Below are 17,871 nucleotides of genomic sequence, written 5' to 3'. Positions count from 1 at the left end.
AACGAATGCACTCTACATGTCGTGCACGGACGGAAGATCAAACGGAACAAGTTGCCTTACAACTTTAGGCTGCGCACGCCGTACGCAAGAAGAAGGAGACTTCAGCAAAGTTGGCGCTGCGGTGTGTTGGATCATTCCGCTGCGGGGGAGGGTGACATTAACCTGGGAGATGCGGGCGAGTCCACGGCATTCCTGGAGGAAGAGAAGTCCCCAGCTCCTGCTCAGTGTTTATTCCCCAGCCAACATCACCAAATACCTGATCTGATTGCTAACATTTCCCTTGCTGCAGTTGTAAGTAAGTAAGCTTAAGTTTATTGGCCAAGTATGTACACATACAAGGAATTTGCCTTGGTGCTCCACTCGCCAGTAACAACACGACACGCAGTAAACAACTAAGAATAAAACATTCAAACATTAAGAATAAAACATTATAGTTTAAACAGTTTAAACATGTGAAGAATTAAATTAAATACCAGAGCAAAATGAGAATGTGCTACAGACTTTTGGTTATTGAGTGGAGCTGCTGGTCGTGGGGAAAAAAAGCTGTTTTCATGTCTGGATGTGGTGGCTTAGACAGTCCGTAGTTGGAGCTCACTGGCACAAATTAGATCATTCAATTCCTGGCACAAATTAGATCATTCATTCAAAGTGAGTACTCTTCAAAAATGCCTGATGGACGGTAACATCCTTTGGCACGAAACAAGTTAATGTGCCTTTCTTTTCTATTTGTTGATGTATTTGTTGATGTTTTGTGTAAAGGGCCTGTCCCACTTACGTGACTTGCCGGCACCCGTCACAGTCGCAGCAGGCCGCCGAAAATGTTCAACATGTTGAAAATCCAGCGGCGACCAGAAAAAGGTGCGACTACTTTGGGCGACAACTCACGGCCGTACAGGCGACACCCCGCGCCCTGCTGCGTCTGTGACGGGTGGCCGCGGGTCGCTGAAAAAGAATCACGTAAGTGGCACAGGCCCTTATTAAAGCCGATACTAAATACTGAGGGTTACACAAAAAAGCTGGAGAAACTCAGCGGGTGCAGCAGCATCTATGGAGCGAAGGAAATAGGCAACGTTTCGTCCCGAAACCCTTCCGGGTTTCGGCCCGAAACGTTGCCTATTTCCTTCCCGAAACGTTGCCTATTTCCTTCGCTCCATAGATGCTTAGAGTTTCTCCAGCTTTTTTGTATAACCTTCGATTCTCCAGCATCTGCAGTTCCCTCTCAAACACTAAATACTGATACTCTTTAACTCCAAGGCATTTATTTATCTTACTCCTTTCTGTGTTTTTTTCATTCCCAACAATGATCGTGGTCCCAGTGTTATCATCCCCCCCGTGAATTATCCCAGCCGTATCATCACCCCATCAATGCCGGCACAGGGCAGCACGGTGGCGCAGAGCTAGAGTTGCTGCCTCACAGTGCCAGAGACCCGGTTCAATTTTTAACTATCGGTGCACTCTGCACGGAGTTTGCACGTTCTCCCTGCGACTGCGCGGGATTTTTTCCGGGTTCTCTAGATTCCTCCCACCCACATCCCAAAGACATGCAGGTTTGTACATTAATTGGCTTCTGTAAATTGTCCCTAGTGTGTGTGTGTGTGTGGGATAGAACTAGTGCACAGGTGGTTCGCTGGTCGGCGCGGACTCGGTGGGCCGAAGGGGCCTGTTCCCACGCTGTATCTCTAAACAAAACTAAGTCAACATTTTCCCTACATGGTCACAGTGGGACAGGTACGAGGATAGAACAGGTGTAGAGGAATATGGGCCAAGGGCAGGCAGGTAGGACTGGAGTAGATGGGGCACAGTGGTCAGCACAGGCAAGTTGGGCCGAAGGGCCTGTTTCCTCGCTCTATGACTCTATGAATGTTTTCTTTGCATTTCAGATGTTTCACCGCTCTGCGTCGAGCAGCCGCTGAGATTTGAGACCGGCTTGGAGATTGGCATCATTCCCAGCTCAATCCCAGCTTTGGTCGGGATGCGAAGGGCCGGCCTGTACCACAGGAGGGGGAAGGTGGAACCGATCCCATCCCCACAACGGCAGGACATCAGCCTGCTGGTGAGCCGCTGCCTGAGCATTGGGTCGGGCTCGGAGCCGAGACGGCCCGTTGCCACCCTGGCCCCAAGCAGGGTTAACTGGCGAGCCAGCATGCCACCCTCCACCTTGCCCACCATCGTCAGGTCTCTGCCCAACCCCAAGGCAACGCAAGTGAGCGGTGCTGGGGAACGGGGCAACTCGGAGACTCCACCCATCCCTCCTCAACATCTGCCCGCCAGAGAGGTGCGGAGGATCACAGTCGACCTCCGCCCGGTTTTGGCCCGGGTCAACGAGCCCTGCGAACCCACAGAGGAGGTGATGCCAGAGGAGGTGGGTGCTGGGAGCCCCCTCTACCTTGGGGACATCTCCACCATGAGTCGGCACCCCGCCAACGCTGGCATCAGCAAAGCCAACCCACGCCCGCTGGCCAGGAGCCCCAGGAAGAACGGTCCCTTCGAGCTGCTGAAGGTCCACGTGCCCTTGCCGCCCATCGTGCACCCGGACCGTGAGAGGGGCCACGGTCTGGACGGAACCGTCACCGCCGCGGATCCCAGCCCAAAGCTCCGGCTGCTCCAGGTGACTGAAGACGGCATCTTGGCAAACCCGGACCTCGTCCTTCACCCCGTCAGGTGCCGACGGAACCAGTTAGTTCCCTTCCCCAAGATCTTGCTGACGACTCATGTGGACAAAGCCTCAGCAGATGACCAGTCGACACTGAGGCAGGAGGTGAGATATAGAAACATAGAAAATAGGTGCAGGAGGAGGCCATTCGGCCCTTCGAGCCTGCACCGCCATTCAATATGGTCATGGCTGATCATCCAACTCAGTATCCCATTCCTGCCTTCTCTCCATATCCCCTGATCCCTTTAGCCACAAGGGCCACATCTAACTCCCTCTTAAATATAGCCAATGAACTGGCCTCAACTACCTTCTGTGGCCGAGAATTCCACAGATTCACCACTCTCTGTGTGAAAAATGTTTTCCTCATCTCAGTCCTAAAAGACTTCCCTCTTATCCTTAAACTGTGACCCCTTGTTCTGGACTTCCCCAACATCGGGAATAATCTTCCTGCATCTAGCCTGTCCAACCTCTTAAGAATTTTGTAAGTTTCTATAAGATCCCCTCTCAATCTTCTAAATTCTAGCGTGTACAAGCCGAGTCTATCCAGTCTTTCTTCATATTAAAGTCCTGCCATCCCATGAACCAGTCTGGTGAACCTTCTCTGTACTATGGCAAGAATGTTATGTTTTACTGTCCTTACAAGAGTCAACAAGTCAAGAATGCCTTATTGTCGTGTCCCGAAATGGAACAATGAACTAAGGGGTCTGAAGAAGGGTCTCGACCCGAAACGTTGCCTATTTCCTTCGCTCCATAGATGCTGCCTCACCCGTTGAGTTTCTCCTGCATTTTTGTCTACCTTCGATTTTCCTGCATCTGCAGTTCCTTCTTAAACAATTAACAGAGGGGTAACCTTTGTACACAGAGGGTGGTGGGTGTATGGAACAAACTGCCAGAGGAGGTAGTTGAGACAAGGATTATTGCAACGTTTAAGAAACAATTAGACAGGCACATGGATAGGACAGGTTTGGAGGGATATGGTCCAAATGCAGGCAGGTGGGAATAGTGTAGCTGGGACATGTTGGTGGATGTGGGCAAGTTGAGCCGAAGGGCCGCTGTATCACTCTATGAGCACAGCAGATATGTAAACATATCCCGTTATCCCGTTCTGTCCGTACCGTGTGTCCGGCAGCTAACGTTACCGGAAAACAGACACAAAGAGCTGGAGTGACTCAGCGGGTCAGGCGGCATCCCTGGAGGACATGGACAGGTGACATTTGGGGTCGGGGCCCTTCCTCAGAAGAAGGATTGGATGTGCGATACTCAGACAGACAGCTACACGCTGGGAACACTCACAGTCATGAGTCTTCAACTTCCCATTCATAGGAATATCAAAGCTGGGACGTAGGGGGAGTGAGACTAACTCGGCACGAGTGTTTTGGGAAATGGCTCCTCACTGTTTCCATGTCCGTTGCGGATCCACCCGGAGCAGGGAGACAGGCGCAGCGTGAATCATTTGTGGCTGACAAGGGGACAGGAACACTCTCCTGCAACTTGTCCATGTCTAGAGAACAGAGGCCCGAAACAAGAAACAACGAGCATTAGTGCTGGGGACTGCGTGGGCTTTCTCCAGGTGCTATGATTTCCTTCCACATTCCAAAGACGTGCGGGTTTGTAGTTAATTGGCTTCTGTAAATAGACCCTAGTGTGCAGGGTGGAACTGGTGTATGGGTGGTTTTTGGTTGCGTGGACTTGTTGGGTCAAAGGGCCTGCGTCCACACTGTTTCCCTAAAGTAAATTAAACGCTGGGACATTCTCAGAACTGCCCAGACGTTGGTTATCATATTTCCAGAAACTGTTTCGTTCTTCATCACAAACATCTGAGATATCTTTTTCACACGGAGAGTGGTGAGCCTGTGGAATTCTCTGCCTGGAGGCCGGTTCTCTGGATGCTTTTAAGAGAGAGCTAGATAGAACGGCCTGGAACATCGGGCCTCCGTAGAGGCAACTGTGGAGGCCTCAATTGGCCCGACTATGGGGGAACTGGGGTCGGGGACTGGACTTTGTGCCTTCCCTCATAATGGGAACCATTGTGGGGGGATGTTTTCATGTTAAAGTTCTTTAGTATTGTCATGTTTGTATTCTTTTTTTATGTGCTGCATTGGCAATAACAAATTGCACCAGCCTGGCTGTGTGGCCATTAAAAGAATCAAGAATCAAGATAGAGCTCTTAAAGATAGCAGAGTCAGGGGATATGGGGAGAAGGCAGGAACGGGGCACTGATTGTGCGTGATCAGCCATGATCACATTGAATGGCGGTGCTGGCTCGAAGGGCCCTGCACCTATTGTCTATCTCCCACTGAGCTTCAGCTGACAAGGTGTGTACTGGGTTTCATGCCCCAAGTAATATCCTTTGACCCTTGCTATAAAGGTGTATATATATAGGATACTGGCTGAGGGCAGGAGTGATAAGCCTGATGGATTGAGATGTCAGCTCTAATTATTCAGTTTTAGTATTAACTAAGCGCAGGTCCTCACGACATTACATAATTATTAAGTAAAGGGCCTGTCCCACTTTCATGACCTAATTCACGACCTCTGCCGAGTTTGCCCTTGACTCACACTCGCAGCATGGTCGTCACGAGGTCGTAGGAGGTCATAGGTAGGTCGTAGCAGGTCCTGATGCAGGTCGTAGCAGGCCGTAGGTACTCGTGGCATCAAGTAGGTCGGGGCGTTTTGTCTAGCCTGATGAAAAATGTCCACGAGTAAAAAAGGTTGTGAATTAGGTCGTGAAAGTGGGACGGGCCCTTAAGGAAATGGCACAGTAATTCATTAAATACTGCAGTTAAACAGTGTGGGACGGAGTTGAGAGGAACAGTGGCTGATATCATCAGTTACAAGTGTCAGAGACATTAATCAGAGTCCACCCTGTCAAGGTCAGACACATATCACAGAGCCATGATTTGATGCAGGAAGATTGCTGCCGCCTGTTATTCTGCAGAACTCTGTCGAAATCAGAATCGATCGGTGGTTATGAGGCAGACAGTCTTGACAGCGGCAGGGTCTGCAAACACCAAGATTAAAGTGCCCTGGGACTGAGGATAACGCTAAGTTACTGTGAACCGCCTCGAGACTGAAGATGACGCTAAAGGGCCTGTCCCACTTACCCGATTCTTTACGGCGACTGCTGGCACCCGTCATAATCGCAGCAGATCGCCGAAAACGTTCACCCCGCGGGTGGCGCCTGTTTGGTGGTGAGTAGTCGCCCAAAGAGTCGTAACTTATTCTGGTCGCCGCTTGGATTTTCAACATGTTGAACATTTTCGGCGACCTCCTGCGACTATGACGGGTGCCGGCAAGTCGCCGAAAAAAATCTCGTAAGTGGGACAGGCCCTTGAGTTACTTCGAACCGTCTCAAGACAGCATAAGATGGCTGGTGTAGGGAATAGAATAGATTAGAAATTTTAAAGATTGAAGCTTGGCGCAGAGCGGTGGCACAGCGGTAGAGTTGCTGCCTTACAGCAGACGTTCACAGTTTTGAACCTGGCTATGGGTGCTCTCCGAACGGAGTTTGCACGTTCTGCCTGTGACTGTGTGGGTTTTCTGCCGGGTGTTCTGGTTTCCAAAGATGTGTGAGTTTGTAGGTTAATTGGCTTCTGTAAATTGCCCCTAGTGTGTAGAATAGAGCTAGTATGAGGGGTGACCTCAGGAAGGGTGGAGTCCATAATGGTTCATTGTTGGTCGGGGAAGACGTGCTGACAAGGATACAAACAGTGGAACTGGTAGGACGACGGATTAACTTCATGTTTTATCAGGTCATTGAGGTGCTGTGCTTTAATTCCCCCCCCCCCCAGAGTGACCTGACCGACCTGCATCTTAAGGAAATAAAGCAGAGTTTTGAGCGATCCGTGGAGGATCCCACCATCCCGTTTCATCAGCTAATGCACCAAATGAGGAAGAGGACATCCAGTGCCAACCATGTGCTGATTGCTGAGGTATTGAAGTCACTGAGGGAGGAGCTCTGGTCCACATCACAGCCATCCCAGCTCATTGGCCAGAACGAGTAAGTGTCACGTCCGCTTCCCGTCCCACTGTTCACCGAATAAATACTGTCCTTGGAGCGACAATGGGTCACAAAGGTCTCTCATTCCGCTAGCCGTCTTGGCTGAATGATCAGATCTTAAAGGACGTGTCTCCCTCGGATGGTCACGTCGCACAGACACATCTGCACTTTAGTCTGTTTTGACTATTTTACTGTTGTAATGTTCTTTGTACAAACCATGTTCTCGGGGTATCTAAACCTAAATTTTAGTAGTTACTTAAGTTATGATGTCGGATGGAAGCTGCGTACCCAAATCTCGTTGCACTTATGTGCAATGATAATAAAATATATTATTATTATTATTAAGTGAACAATAATTGATTTCGGTATTTTGGCTGAACAAAGACTCCTCCAACACTTTAGACTTTAGAGAGATACAACAGGGCTCACCGATCTCCCCGTTCACTAGCATTATCCAACACACTTTAGGGATCATTCACAATTTTTACTGAGCTCAATTAACCTACAAAACCTGTATGTAACTGGCACCCTTAGGATTCAATAACAGACTATGCAACTGGATCCTGGATTTTCTTTCTGAAAGACCCCAGTCTGTGCGGGTGGGGAAGAACACCTCCTCGGTCATCACATTGAGCACCGGCTCCCCTCAGGGCTGTGTCCTGAGTCCGCTGCTCTTTACATTGATGACACATGACTGTGTCGCCAGGTCCACTACTAACCATATCATCAAATACGCGGATGACACAACAGTAGTGTCATCCGCAACAATGACGACCAGGCATATAGAGAGGAGGTGGAACAGCTGGTGAGCTGGTGCAGCAGGAACAACCTTCTCCTAAATGTGAACAAAACCAAGGAGATTGTCGTCGACTTCAGAAGGAAAATTCAGCCCAGTCACACTCCACTTTGCATCAACAACTCAGCAGTGGAGCAGGTGAAAAGCATCAAGTTCCTGGGGGTGCATATAACGGACACCTTAAACTGGTCCACAAACATCACATCTCTGGCAAAACGGGCACAGCAGCGGTTGTACTTCCTCCGCAGGTTGAGAAGTTTACACCTCCACCCTCCCATCCTCACAACATTCTACAGAAGCACAATTGAGTCGGTCCTGACCAGCTGCATCTCCACGTGGTGCGGCAGCTGTACAGCTGCGGACTGGAAGTGCCTTCAGAGAGTGGTGAGGACAGCGGAAAAAAATCACTGGGACTTCTCTTCCTTCCATCATGGACATGGGGTACAAGCGCTGTCTGAGTAGAGCTAAGGGCATTATCAGAGCCCCCACACACCCACAATTTGGACTGTTCATACTGCTTAACTCTGGGAGGAGGTACCACAGCATGAAGAGCGGGACAACCAGGTTCTGCAACAGCTTCATCCCCCAGGCCATAAGATTACTGAACAATCAAAAAACCGAGGCTAGAACTTTTTAAATATCGTCACTTTTAAAAACTTTTTAAAATATATTTATTTTACAGAACCATGCGCATGACGCATTTTTATGGACGCACCTGGAACTTTTAACTTTTAACTGATTTTGGAGAGTCAAATGCAACGAAATTTCGTTCAAGGTGCACTGTGTCTAGGTGTATATCTGAATGACAATAAAGTTTTCATTCATTCATGTCTTTGGAGTGTGGGAGGAAACTGGGAAATCTAAGGGGGTCTGAAGAAGGGTCTTGACTCCGAAACGTCACTCATTCCTTCTCTCCAGAATTGAGTGACTCCCGCCCGTCCCACTGAGTTCCTCCAGAATTTTGTGTCTTTGGTGTAAGCCAGCATCTGCAGTTTGTTCCCACACAAAAATGTTACATCTATAGTGGTGGTCTCATTGATGGCTGGTGGAGCCCCCATGATAACATAGCAGAACATAGTCACCCAGCAATATGTAGGAAGCAACTGGAGATGCCGGCTTACACAAGATTGCTGACCCACTAAGTTACTCCAGCAATTTGCGTCTATAGTCGCTATGAGCCTGTCCCAGTTAGGCTGCTATTAGGTCGTAGCAGGTTGTCGAACAAACAGCGACTGGACTTCCCCTTCGACATAAAATTTGAAATAGAATCTTTACTTTAACAACAAAAAAATCCCCAGAAGTCACCACCAGCGGCAACCTACGTCACATGGTGACAACTACGACAGCGCCCCCGTCAGGAGAAGTCAAGGTACATTCACTGGCGTCAAACCCACTGTCGCCGATAAATTTCCAACATGTTGAAAATCCAGCGGCAACCCGAAAAACGCTACGACTCTTTGGGCGACTGAGGAGACGGCTCATAGAAACATAAAAAATAGGTGCAGGAGTAGAGGCCATTCGGCCCTTCGAGCCTGCACCGCCATTCAATATCATCATGGCTGATCATCCAACTCAGTATCCTGTACCTGCCTTCTCTCCATACCCCCTGATCCCTTTAGCCACAAGGGTCACATCTAACTCCCTCTTAAATATAGCCAATGAACTGTGGCCTCAACTACCTTCTGTGGCAGAGAATTCCACAGATTCACCACTCGCTGTGTAAAAAATGATTTTCTCATCTTGGTCCTAAAAGACTTCCCTCTTATCCTTAAACTGTGACCCCTAGTTCTGGACTTCCCCAACATCGAGAATAATCTTCCTGCATCTAACCTGTCCAACCCCTTAAGAATTTTGTAAGTTTCTATAAGATCCCCCCTCAATCTTCTAAATTCTAGCGAGTACAAGCCGAGTCTATCCAGTCTTTCTTCATATGAAAGTCCTGCCATCTCAGGAATCAGTCTGGTGAACCTTCTCTATGGCAAGAATGTCTTTCCTCGGATTAGGAGACCAAAACTGTACGCAATACTCCAGGTGTGGTCTCACCAAGACCCTGTACAACTGCAGTAGAATTTCCCTGCTCCTATACTCAAATCCTTTTGCTATGAATGCTAACATACCATTCGCTTTCTTCACTGCCTGCTGCACCTGCATGCCTACTTTCAATTGTTCAAGAAGGAGTCAGTCTGAAGAAGGGTTTCGGCCCGAAACGTTGCCTATTTCCTTCGCTCCATAGATGCTGCTGCACCCGCTGAGTTTCTCCAGCTTTCTTTTGTGTACCTGCCTACTTTCAATGACTGGTGTACCATGACACCCAGGTCTCGTTGCATCTCTCCTTTTCCTAATCGGCCACCATTCAGATACTATCAGACTCACGACCATACGGGCGACACCACGGCGACCATGTGGCTACAGCCTAGTCGCCTAAAAAAAAATTGCCTAAGTGGGACAGGCCCTTTAGCAAGATGGCCAGGATCAGTGACCAGGCAGTAGCCGACATTAACAGGGGACAGGAACTCATCAGTGCTACGATGCGGGGAGCACGTATGATTCTTCTTCTGTTCCTAACCTGGAGCTCAATTGTAAGCTTGACTATTTCAGTGAATACTTGGAAAATACTGGCACGTCAGGATCCAACACTGTTGTAATTGTGGACTAATGGACACCAGCTATATTTACATTTTTGGAAACAAATAGCTAAGTTTTTTTAAATCCTTAAAATCTAATCGGAGTTTACAGCAATATCCATGAAAATGATCCCACATGAAGGTGGCCTTCCTGACACACTGGCCTGGAGGCTGTAAAGGTTCTCACTGTTGTATGTATCATTAGCAGTTTGACCCATTTATATAGAAAATAGGTGCAGAAGGAGGCCATTCGGCCCTTCGAGCCTGCACCGCCATTTATTCTGATCATGGCTGATCGTCCCCAATCAATAACCCGTGCCTGCCTTCTCCCCATCCTTCTAAACCCCAGTGAATACAAGCCTAGTCTTTTCAATCTTTCCTCTTTTGACAGTCCCGCCATCCCAGGGATCAATCTCGTGAACCTACGCTGCACTGCCTCAATCACAAGGATGTCCTTCCTCAAATTTAATATGTAAATGGGCAGCAAGGAATTAATTTTAGAATGAAATAACCTTGCCCTCAATTATATAGAGAGGTTTGGTGTCACTAGCAATTAAATTGTTAACTATCTTTTGTTTCAGTAGAGACACAATGGGTTGGGTACGTGACAGGAGAAGCATTTCACTCTACAGACGGCCTGAGAATAGAATGGATGGCCAGACTGGATACATGTGTCCGCCAGCAAATCTCCCAGGAGATAAATTGCCCATCAGGCTCAACCTGTCCAAAAACAGGTATTGTCGTAGCTTTGTGGTCCGTGTGAGAGTCATTGTGTGGGAGAGACAGCACTAATCACTTCAGAAACAATGGACTTGCCAAGGAGGGAGCACAAGGAAGGGTCACCAAGTTAGTCTTTGGAGACAGCAGTTTGGTGGGGGGGGGGGTGCTTTCTCGTGAGGAGAACATGTGGACGGGTACGTGGATAGGACAGGTCTAGAGGGAAGGTAGACAAAAGTGCTGGAGAAACTCAGAGGGTGCAGCAGCATCTATGGAGCGAAGGAAATAGGCAACGTTTCGGGCCGAAACCCTTCTTCAGACTGATGTAGGGTTAGGGTTAGGGTTGAGGGACTAGTGTAGATGGGACATGTTGGCCGGCCTAGGCAAGTTGGGCCAAGGGGCTCTCTAATGATTCTATCTCCATGAGAGGCAAGCAGACTGGGCAGATACGATCGAAAGTTTAGAGGAAAGACAGGTGACCTGATCGAAAAATATGTTCAAAAGTCACAGGAACAGAATTATGACATTCAGCCCATCAATCACGGCTGATCTATCTTTCCCTCTCAACCCCAGTCTCCTGCCTTCTCCACATAGCTTTTGAGTTCTTCAAACATCATTGAGGGCTTGGCTGTAGATGCTTCTTCTGGCTGAGGTATTTAGGTCAGAGTCTCACAATGAGGAATGTGCCGTTCAGGACTGGAATCTTCACCCAGTGGACAGTGAATCACATACAGAACAATGTTCTTATCTCCAGCTGTGGTGTAAAGAGGAAATTGATCTTCATATTCGGGAGGTCCCTTTAAAACAGAATTTCTTTATTCGATTTTACCGATTTATTTAGTATTTAGTTTAGAGATACAGCGCAGAAACAGGCCCTTCGGCCCACCAAGTCCGCACCGACCAGCGATTCCCGCCACATTCACATGACCCTACGCACACCAGGGACAATTTTACATTGATACCAAGCCTATCAACCTCCTTAGCAGCATGGGAGGAAACCGGAGCACCTGGAGAAAACCCACACAGTCACGGGGAGAATGTACAAACTGCGTATAGACAGCACCCGTAGTCAGAATCGAACCTGGGACCCTGGCGCTATGAGGCAGCAACTCTACCACTGTGCCACCATGCCACCCAATGTCGTATTGTTGAGAGTGACTGAGTTACATTGCCAACTGCAGCGACTTACCTTTGTTGAACTGAGAAATTCAGCCAAAGATATTTCAATGTTGATCACTTTCAGGGCAGCAACTGAATTAGTTTTGGTTTGTTGACTCCAGTTTGTATTTTAAAAGTCCAAAAGCGGCAGGAAAACAGAAAAAGATGGAGTGGGAAATGAGATCAGAAACCCTGAACATAAAAGAGTTAGTGCGGGAGACTTTTGCATTTAGCACAATGGAGAAGCAAGGTTGAAGGATATGAATAAGATATTTGAGTTTAGGGGGAAATAAATGGGCAACGATTCTTTCCCACTGTGGCTATGAATTTACCCAACTTGCCTTTTGCCTTCACTCTCAGGTAGCGACATTGGACACAATAAGACCAAAGAACACAGGCGTTTGTACAAATGAGAACTGAACATCATTCCTCGGCTTTCAAGAGCACACAATAACTTCAGTGTGCATTTGTTGCTTTGTGTTGGATTTAGTTTTAAAACGTATTTCGTCATCTCCCTTATCTGGACAATACTGCTTTGTGAAGTATAACAACACACCTCCATTTTTTTTGCTTCGAGTGCAAATCTCCAGAGTCCAGGAGGGGAGAGATCAGGATGTCTTGTCTACATCATGTTTTCCACTCTTGCTCTGTTCTGCTTATAGCAATTGGATTGGAGTTCCAGCCACCAAATCGCCATCCTACCTGTTCAGTTGAGTTCATTGTCACGTGTACCGAGGTACAGTGAAAAGCTTTTGTTGCGTGCTATCCAGTCAGCAGAAGACAACACATGATTACAAGCGATCCATTTACAGTGTGTAGATTACATGATAAGGCAATAACGTTTAGTGCAAGGCAAACCGACCAAAGTCCGATCAAGGATAGTCCGAGGGTCACCAAAGAGGAAGATAGTGATTCAGCACTCCTCTCTGGTTGTGGTAGGATGATTCAATTGCCTGGTAACAACTGGGAAAAAACTAACCCTGAATCTGGTGGTGTGCGTTTTCACACTTCTGTACCTTTTGCCTGACGGGAGAGGGGAGAAGAGGGAGTGGGCAGGGTGCGACTCGACCTTGATGATGTTGGTGGCCTTGCCGAGGCAGCACGAGATACAAATGGCAACTTTCCTGAAATAAGAGTCTGTGAAGACATGGCCATACTGGGTGTTTAAGAAGTAACTGCAGATGCTGGAAAATCAAAGGTAGACAAAAATGCTGGAGAAACACAGCGGGTGCAGCAGCATCTATGGAGCGAAGGAAATAGGCAACGTTTCAGTCCGAAACCCTCCTTCAGATTGAGTGATCGTATATTCAATCTTTGTTTGAATGTAGTTGAGAGACTCAGTGGCCTCACTGTAGCTGAGGGAGCCTCCTAAATATTCTCCTCTGCATCTCACTCATCATCCATACACAATAACTGAAGCTAGAGTCAAACAACCAACACCGTCTTTAGAGATACAGCGCGGAAACAGGCCCTTCGGCCCACCGAGTCTGCACGGACCAGCGATCACCTGTACACTAGCACCATTCTATACGCTAGGAACAATTTACAATTTAAAAGTGCCCCGACCACGATGATCTTCAACGTGAGTGGGGGATTCCATGTGAACTAATATCTCTACTCCAGGATGACGGAGCACGTTTACTGCAGGGACAATCCAGGGGTGTGAGTAACAGCCATTCACCCCCCAGAAAACAGCTCATCTAAAACGGGAAAGAGAGGGAGAGAAACAAAGTTCATGAATCAAGGAGAGGGAAAATAGGGAATTATTTCATTTGGTCTTTCATCTGAAACATTCATTCTCTTCTGCAGTCTGGTCTGATGAGTATTTCTGGCATTTTCTGTTTTAGTTCTGCATTTTCAGCACATGAATTTTTTAATTTTTGGATAATTGAAACGGAACATTTGCCAGAGGGTCATACAGTGTGGAAACAGGCCCTTCGGCCCAACTTGCCCATACTGGCCAACAAGTCCCAGCTACACTAGTCCCACCTACCTGCGTTTGGTCCATATCACTCCAAACCTGTCCTAACCATGTACCTGTCTAACTGTTTCTTAAGTGTTGGGATAGTCACAGCCTCAAGGACGTGTCCCACTTGGGCGTCATTTGCACGTCATGCAGATGGCGCGTGAAGATTTTGTACATCCCAAAATCCTGGGGCGCCGTGCTCGACCGCGCATCACTGCCTACATCATCACGCACCATGCGCGCATCGTGACGCCTAAATGATGTCACGTAAATTACGTGCAAATGACACCCAAGTGGGACAGGCCCTTCAACTACCTCCTCTGGCAGCCTGTTCCATGCACCCGCCACCCTTTGTGTGAAAAAGTCACCCCTCAGATTCCTATTAAATCTTTTCCCTTTCACTTTAAACCTATGTCCTCTGGTCCTCAATTCACCTACTCTGGGCAAGAGACTTTGTGCATCCACCCGATCAATTCCTCTCATGATTTTATACACCTTTGTAAGATCATCCCTCATCCACCTGCGCTCCAGGGAATAGAGTCCCAGCCGACTCAACCTCTCCTTATAGTTCACACCCTCTAGTCCTGGTAACATCTTCATAAACATCCCTTCTGAGAGCAAGCATTGTTTTGATATATGATTTAATGTTCATATTAATTGCACTTTGTCTCGAAAATGAATGACAATTTTTTTTATTACGATAGAATTTGCTGGTGTATTTATTTTAAACTCGGAATAAAAATAGTATTTTTAAATATTTCTGTGATTGAATGCAGTTGCACTGATGTTTGCACTGACAAGATAGTTTCCACACTAAGTCTAGCAGTCAAGCATCCGTTATGCTTGAAATGAATTGTGTTAGATCAAACACTATTGCAAAGCTGGACTATAAATCTCCTAGTTTAGTTTATTCATTCACGGTTCACATGCACCGAGGTACAGTGAAAAGCTTTTGTTGCAAGCTAACCAGTCAGCGGAAAGACGATACATGATTACAATCGAGCCGTCCACAGTGTACAGAAGTATGATTAAGGAAATAACGCGATTAGGGAAAGATAAAGTCCGATCAAAGATAGTCCTCTGGACCCTCTCTAACGATGTATATCTCTCTTACGGTACGGGGCCCACAATACTCACAATACTCCAAGTGCGGTTTGACCTGTGCCTTATAAATCCTCAGCATTATAAATACATTTTCCTTTTCCTAGCCAAAATTGATCTATTCTATATTTACCTTGATTCGCATCTCTTTTGATGTCTTTTTTTCACACCTTACCCTTCCTTACCTCTGTGTCTACCTCTCACCTGACACTCAGTGTGAAGAAGGTCTCCACCTGAAAAGTCACCTATTCCTTCTCTGCAGAGACGGTGCCTGCCCCGCTGAGTTACTCCAGCATTTAGTATCTGTCTCAGCATATTCTTGTTGTGTGAGAAGGAACTGTAGATGTTGGTTTACACCAAAGACAAGATGACACAACAGCAGTGATGTGTTCAGTAGACATGCCTCACCCGTCTTGCTGAATAATTCAGATTAAAGTTACATTAAAAAACTATTGGGGGATTTACATTTATACAGATATCAATTTTAGCTTCTATGCTCAAGTGTAGTAACTGCAGGTTAAACAACTGACTGTAAACAGGATAAATCTGTTTTGGAATTGTCAGGGCTTGCACAAGTGCTTTCAGACAACCTCGACAATTTCCACAAGGACAAGGTCTCTTCCAGAGTTTAAGAAGGAACTGCAGATGCTGGAGAATCGAAGGTTACACAAAAAAGCTGGAGAAACTCAGCGGGTGCAGCAGTATCTATGTCTGAAGAAGGGTTTCGGCCCGAAACGTTGCCTATTTCCTTCGCTCCATAGATGCTGCTGCACCCGCTGAGTTTCTCCAGCTTTTTTGTGTAACCTCCGTCTCTTCCAGAGACTGGCAGCACCACGGTACAACTGGCAATACATGCAAAACCCCCCAATTTCCTTCCTCCCACAATATGTAATATGTAAAAGAATATGTGATTCTATTCAATTCTGTTTGTAGTTTGTTTGGTTGTTTGTTTGTTTTTTGCACAAAGTCCGCGAGCATCGCCACTCTTCATTTCACTGCACATCTCGTATGTGTATGTGATAAATGAATGAATGAATGAATCTCTTTATTGTCATTGCACATGGTACAACGAAATTTAAAAGTCAACCCCACGGTGCGATTCACAAGAGCAATTTTAAATATATAAGAAAAGGTAAAAATATATACATATTAAAAAAAAAATTACAGATAAATAACAATAGCAGCTGAGGTAGAACCATTCAGTTGAATGTGAGTGTTATTTCTTATTTTGCATTGTTAAGTTCACGTATGGCTATGGGGTAGAAGCTGTCTCCCAGTTTGTTTGTGCGAGTTTTGAAAGACCTGTACCGTCTGCCAGAGGGCAGCAGGTGGAACAGGTTGTGTCCAGGGTGGGAACTTGACTTGTATTCACACTTTTCCCCAATCGACCCAGGACAAAAACGAAAGCATCCACGGCAAGCACTTTCTCAGTTGTAGATCTTGCTTTATTTTGTCAAAATGTGTACACAGTCCAATACAATATTAATAATGAGTGGGACCAGGAACAGAGGCAACTTTAACAGCAGCTTGAGAAAGGGAATACATCGGCTCAATCTACACGTACGTCATTCTTGTGCATTGTGTACTCGGAAGGAATGATATTTCAACCATTAAATGATCTCAAGAACACTGGAATGTGATTTGGACAAACTCCATCCGGAACCGATCTTCAGTGTCTCCCGCTCGGGATCACCATGACATTCCATGAAGGTAGATAAAAATGCTGGAGGAACTCAAGAGGGTGAGGCAGCATCTGTGGAGCGAAGGAATAGGTGGCGTTTCGGTTCGAGACCCTTCGAGGAAGGAATAGGTGATGTTTCGGATCGAGACCCTTCTTCGTAGAAGGAATAGGTGACGTTTTGGGTCGAGACCCTTCGAAGACGGAATAGGTGATGTTTCGGATCGAGACCCTTCTTCGAAGGGTCTCGACCCGAAACGTCACCTATTCCTTCGCTCCATAGATGCTACCTCGCCCGCTGAGTTCCTCCAGCATTTTTTTTTTATCTACCTTCGATTTTCCCCCAGCATCTGCGGTTCCTACTTAAACACGACATTCTACGAATATTTAGTTTTCAAAATCTCCGAGGTCGATTCGATCAATCATGAGCCATGAAGTCAGTTGACGAGCTGGGCTTTAGTAGCGGTGGCTGCGTCCCCAATAGCAACACACAACTGTAGTCCCAGAGAGCCGCAACAACCGCTCTCAGTCAGGGCGACTAGACTGTTGCCCCGGACAAGTCTGGCTAAGTATGCAGACACCAAGGTCAAGCATAGGCCCCTCTGTCCCACACACAAACAGACCAGGACTCTTCCTCAAAGCTGCTGTCATGATGATTGAGTTCGAGCAAGATAGACCATTTGTGCTCAGTGTAGAACTGATCGCTCCTACATTGCAGGTTCCACACCAGGGCCCCATTCAGTCGACTGCCAAACGCCCTCCAAAATATCCCACACATAACGTTACATCTTTATCCCCTAAACTTGTGCAAGTGAAGCAGCAGCATTTTTTCTTCAGGGTACCTTTGTTGCTACTCAAAACATTTCTCCGGTTTCAAGGAGAGGGAGATGGATGGGGTTTCCGACGGGAGCTTTTTGGGCAAAGACCCGTGAGTAGGGTGGCTTCATTCCTCACAGGGCTACTCCAGTGTAACTGGTGCAAAGGAACTTCCCTGAGTGGCTTCATAGGAAACATTGCATAGGTCAAGGCTTTGCATCTAGCCCTCAGGCTCCAGACCCATTGATACCCAATGAGTAAAGGGTCAACAGACCCCCTGGGTACACGCGGCTGTGGAGGCCAAGCCATTGGGTCTTTTTTTTAAGGCGGAGATTCTTGATTAGTAAAGGTGTCAGGAGAAT

At 47.1% G+C, this 17,871-nt stretch overlaps 1 protein-coding gene across 2 annotated transcripts; it reads left to right on the top strand.

The window, feature by feature from the left end:
• The first annotated feature begins 765 nt into the window (after positions 1-765).
• Positions 766-15,704, top strand: LOC129711063 (uncharacterized). Of its 2 annotated transcripts, none has more exons than XM_055658426.1 (5): positions 766-957; positions 1,881-2,758; positions 6,445-6,653; positions 10,658-10,807; positions 12,309-15,704. In XM_055658426.1, the coding sequence occupies exons 1-5, from the start codon at positions 819-821 to the stop codon at positions 12,310-12,312; spliced, it is 1,380 nt and encodes a 459-aa protein (XP_055514401.1). In that variant the 5' UTR covers positions 766-818; the 3' UTR covers positions 12,313-15,704. The 2 variants fall into 2 exon arrangements, with proteins under 2 accessions (XP_055514401.1, XP_055514400.1); XM_055658425.1 differs by having other exon boundaries at positions 10,655-10,807.
• Positions 15,705-17,871: the final 2,167 nt, after the last annotated feature.

Source organism: Leucoraja erinacea, chromosome 29 (assembly GCF_028641065.1).
Source record: "Leucoraja erinacea ecotype New England chromosome 29, Leri_hhj_1, whole genome shotgun sequence".
NCBI classification, from domain to species: domain Eukaryota; kingdom Metazoa; phylum Chordata; class Chondrichthyes; order Rajiformes; family Rajidae; genus Leucoraja; species Leucoraja erinaceus.
Note: the sequence above shows the minus strand (reverse complement) of the source record. Positions and strands in the feature narration are given on the sequence as shown.

Coding starts and splice junctions, on each gene's coding strand:
- LOC129711063 (XM_055658425.1), top strand. CDS start 819: ATGTTCAACATGTTGAAAATCCAGCGGCGACCAGAAAAAGGTGCGACT. Junction 2,759..6,444: donor AGTCGACACTGAGGCAGGAG/GTGAGATATAGA, acceptor CCCCCCCCCCAG/AGTGACCTGACCGACCTGCA. Junction 6,654..10,654: donor CAGCTCATTGGCCAGAACGA/GTAAGTGTCACG, acceptor CTTTTGTTTCAG/TAGAGACACAATGGGTTGGG.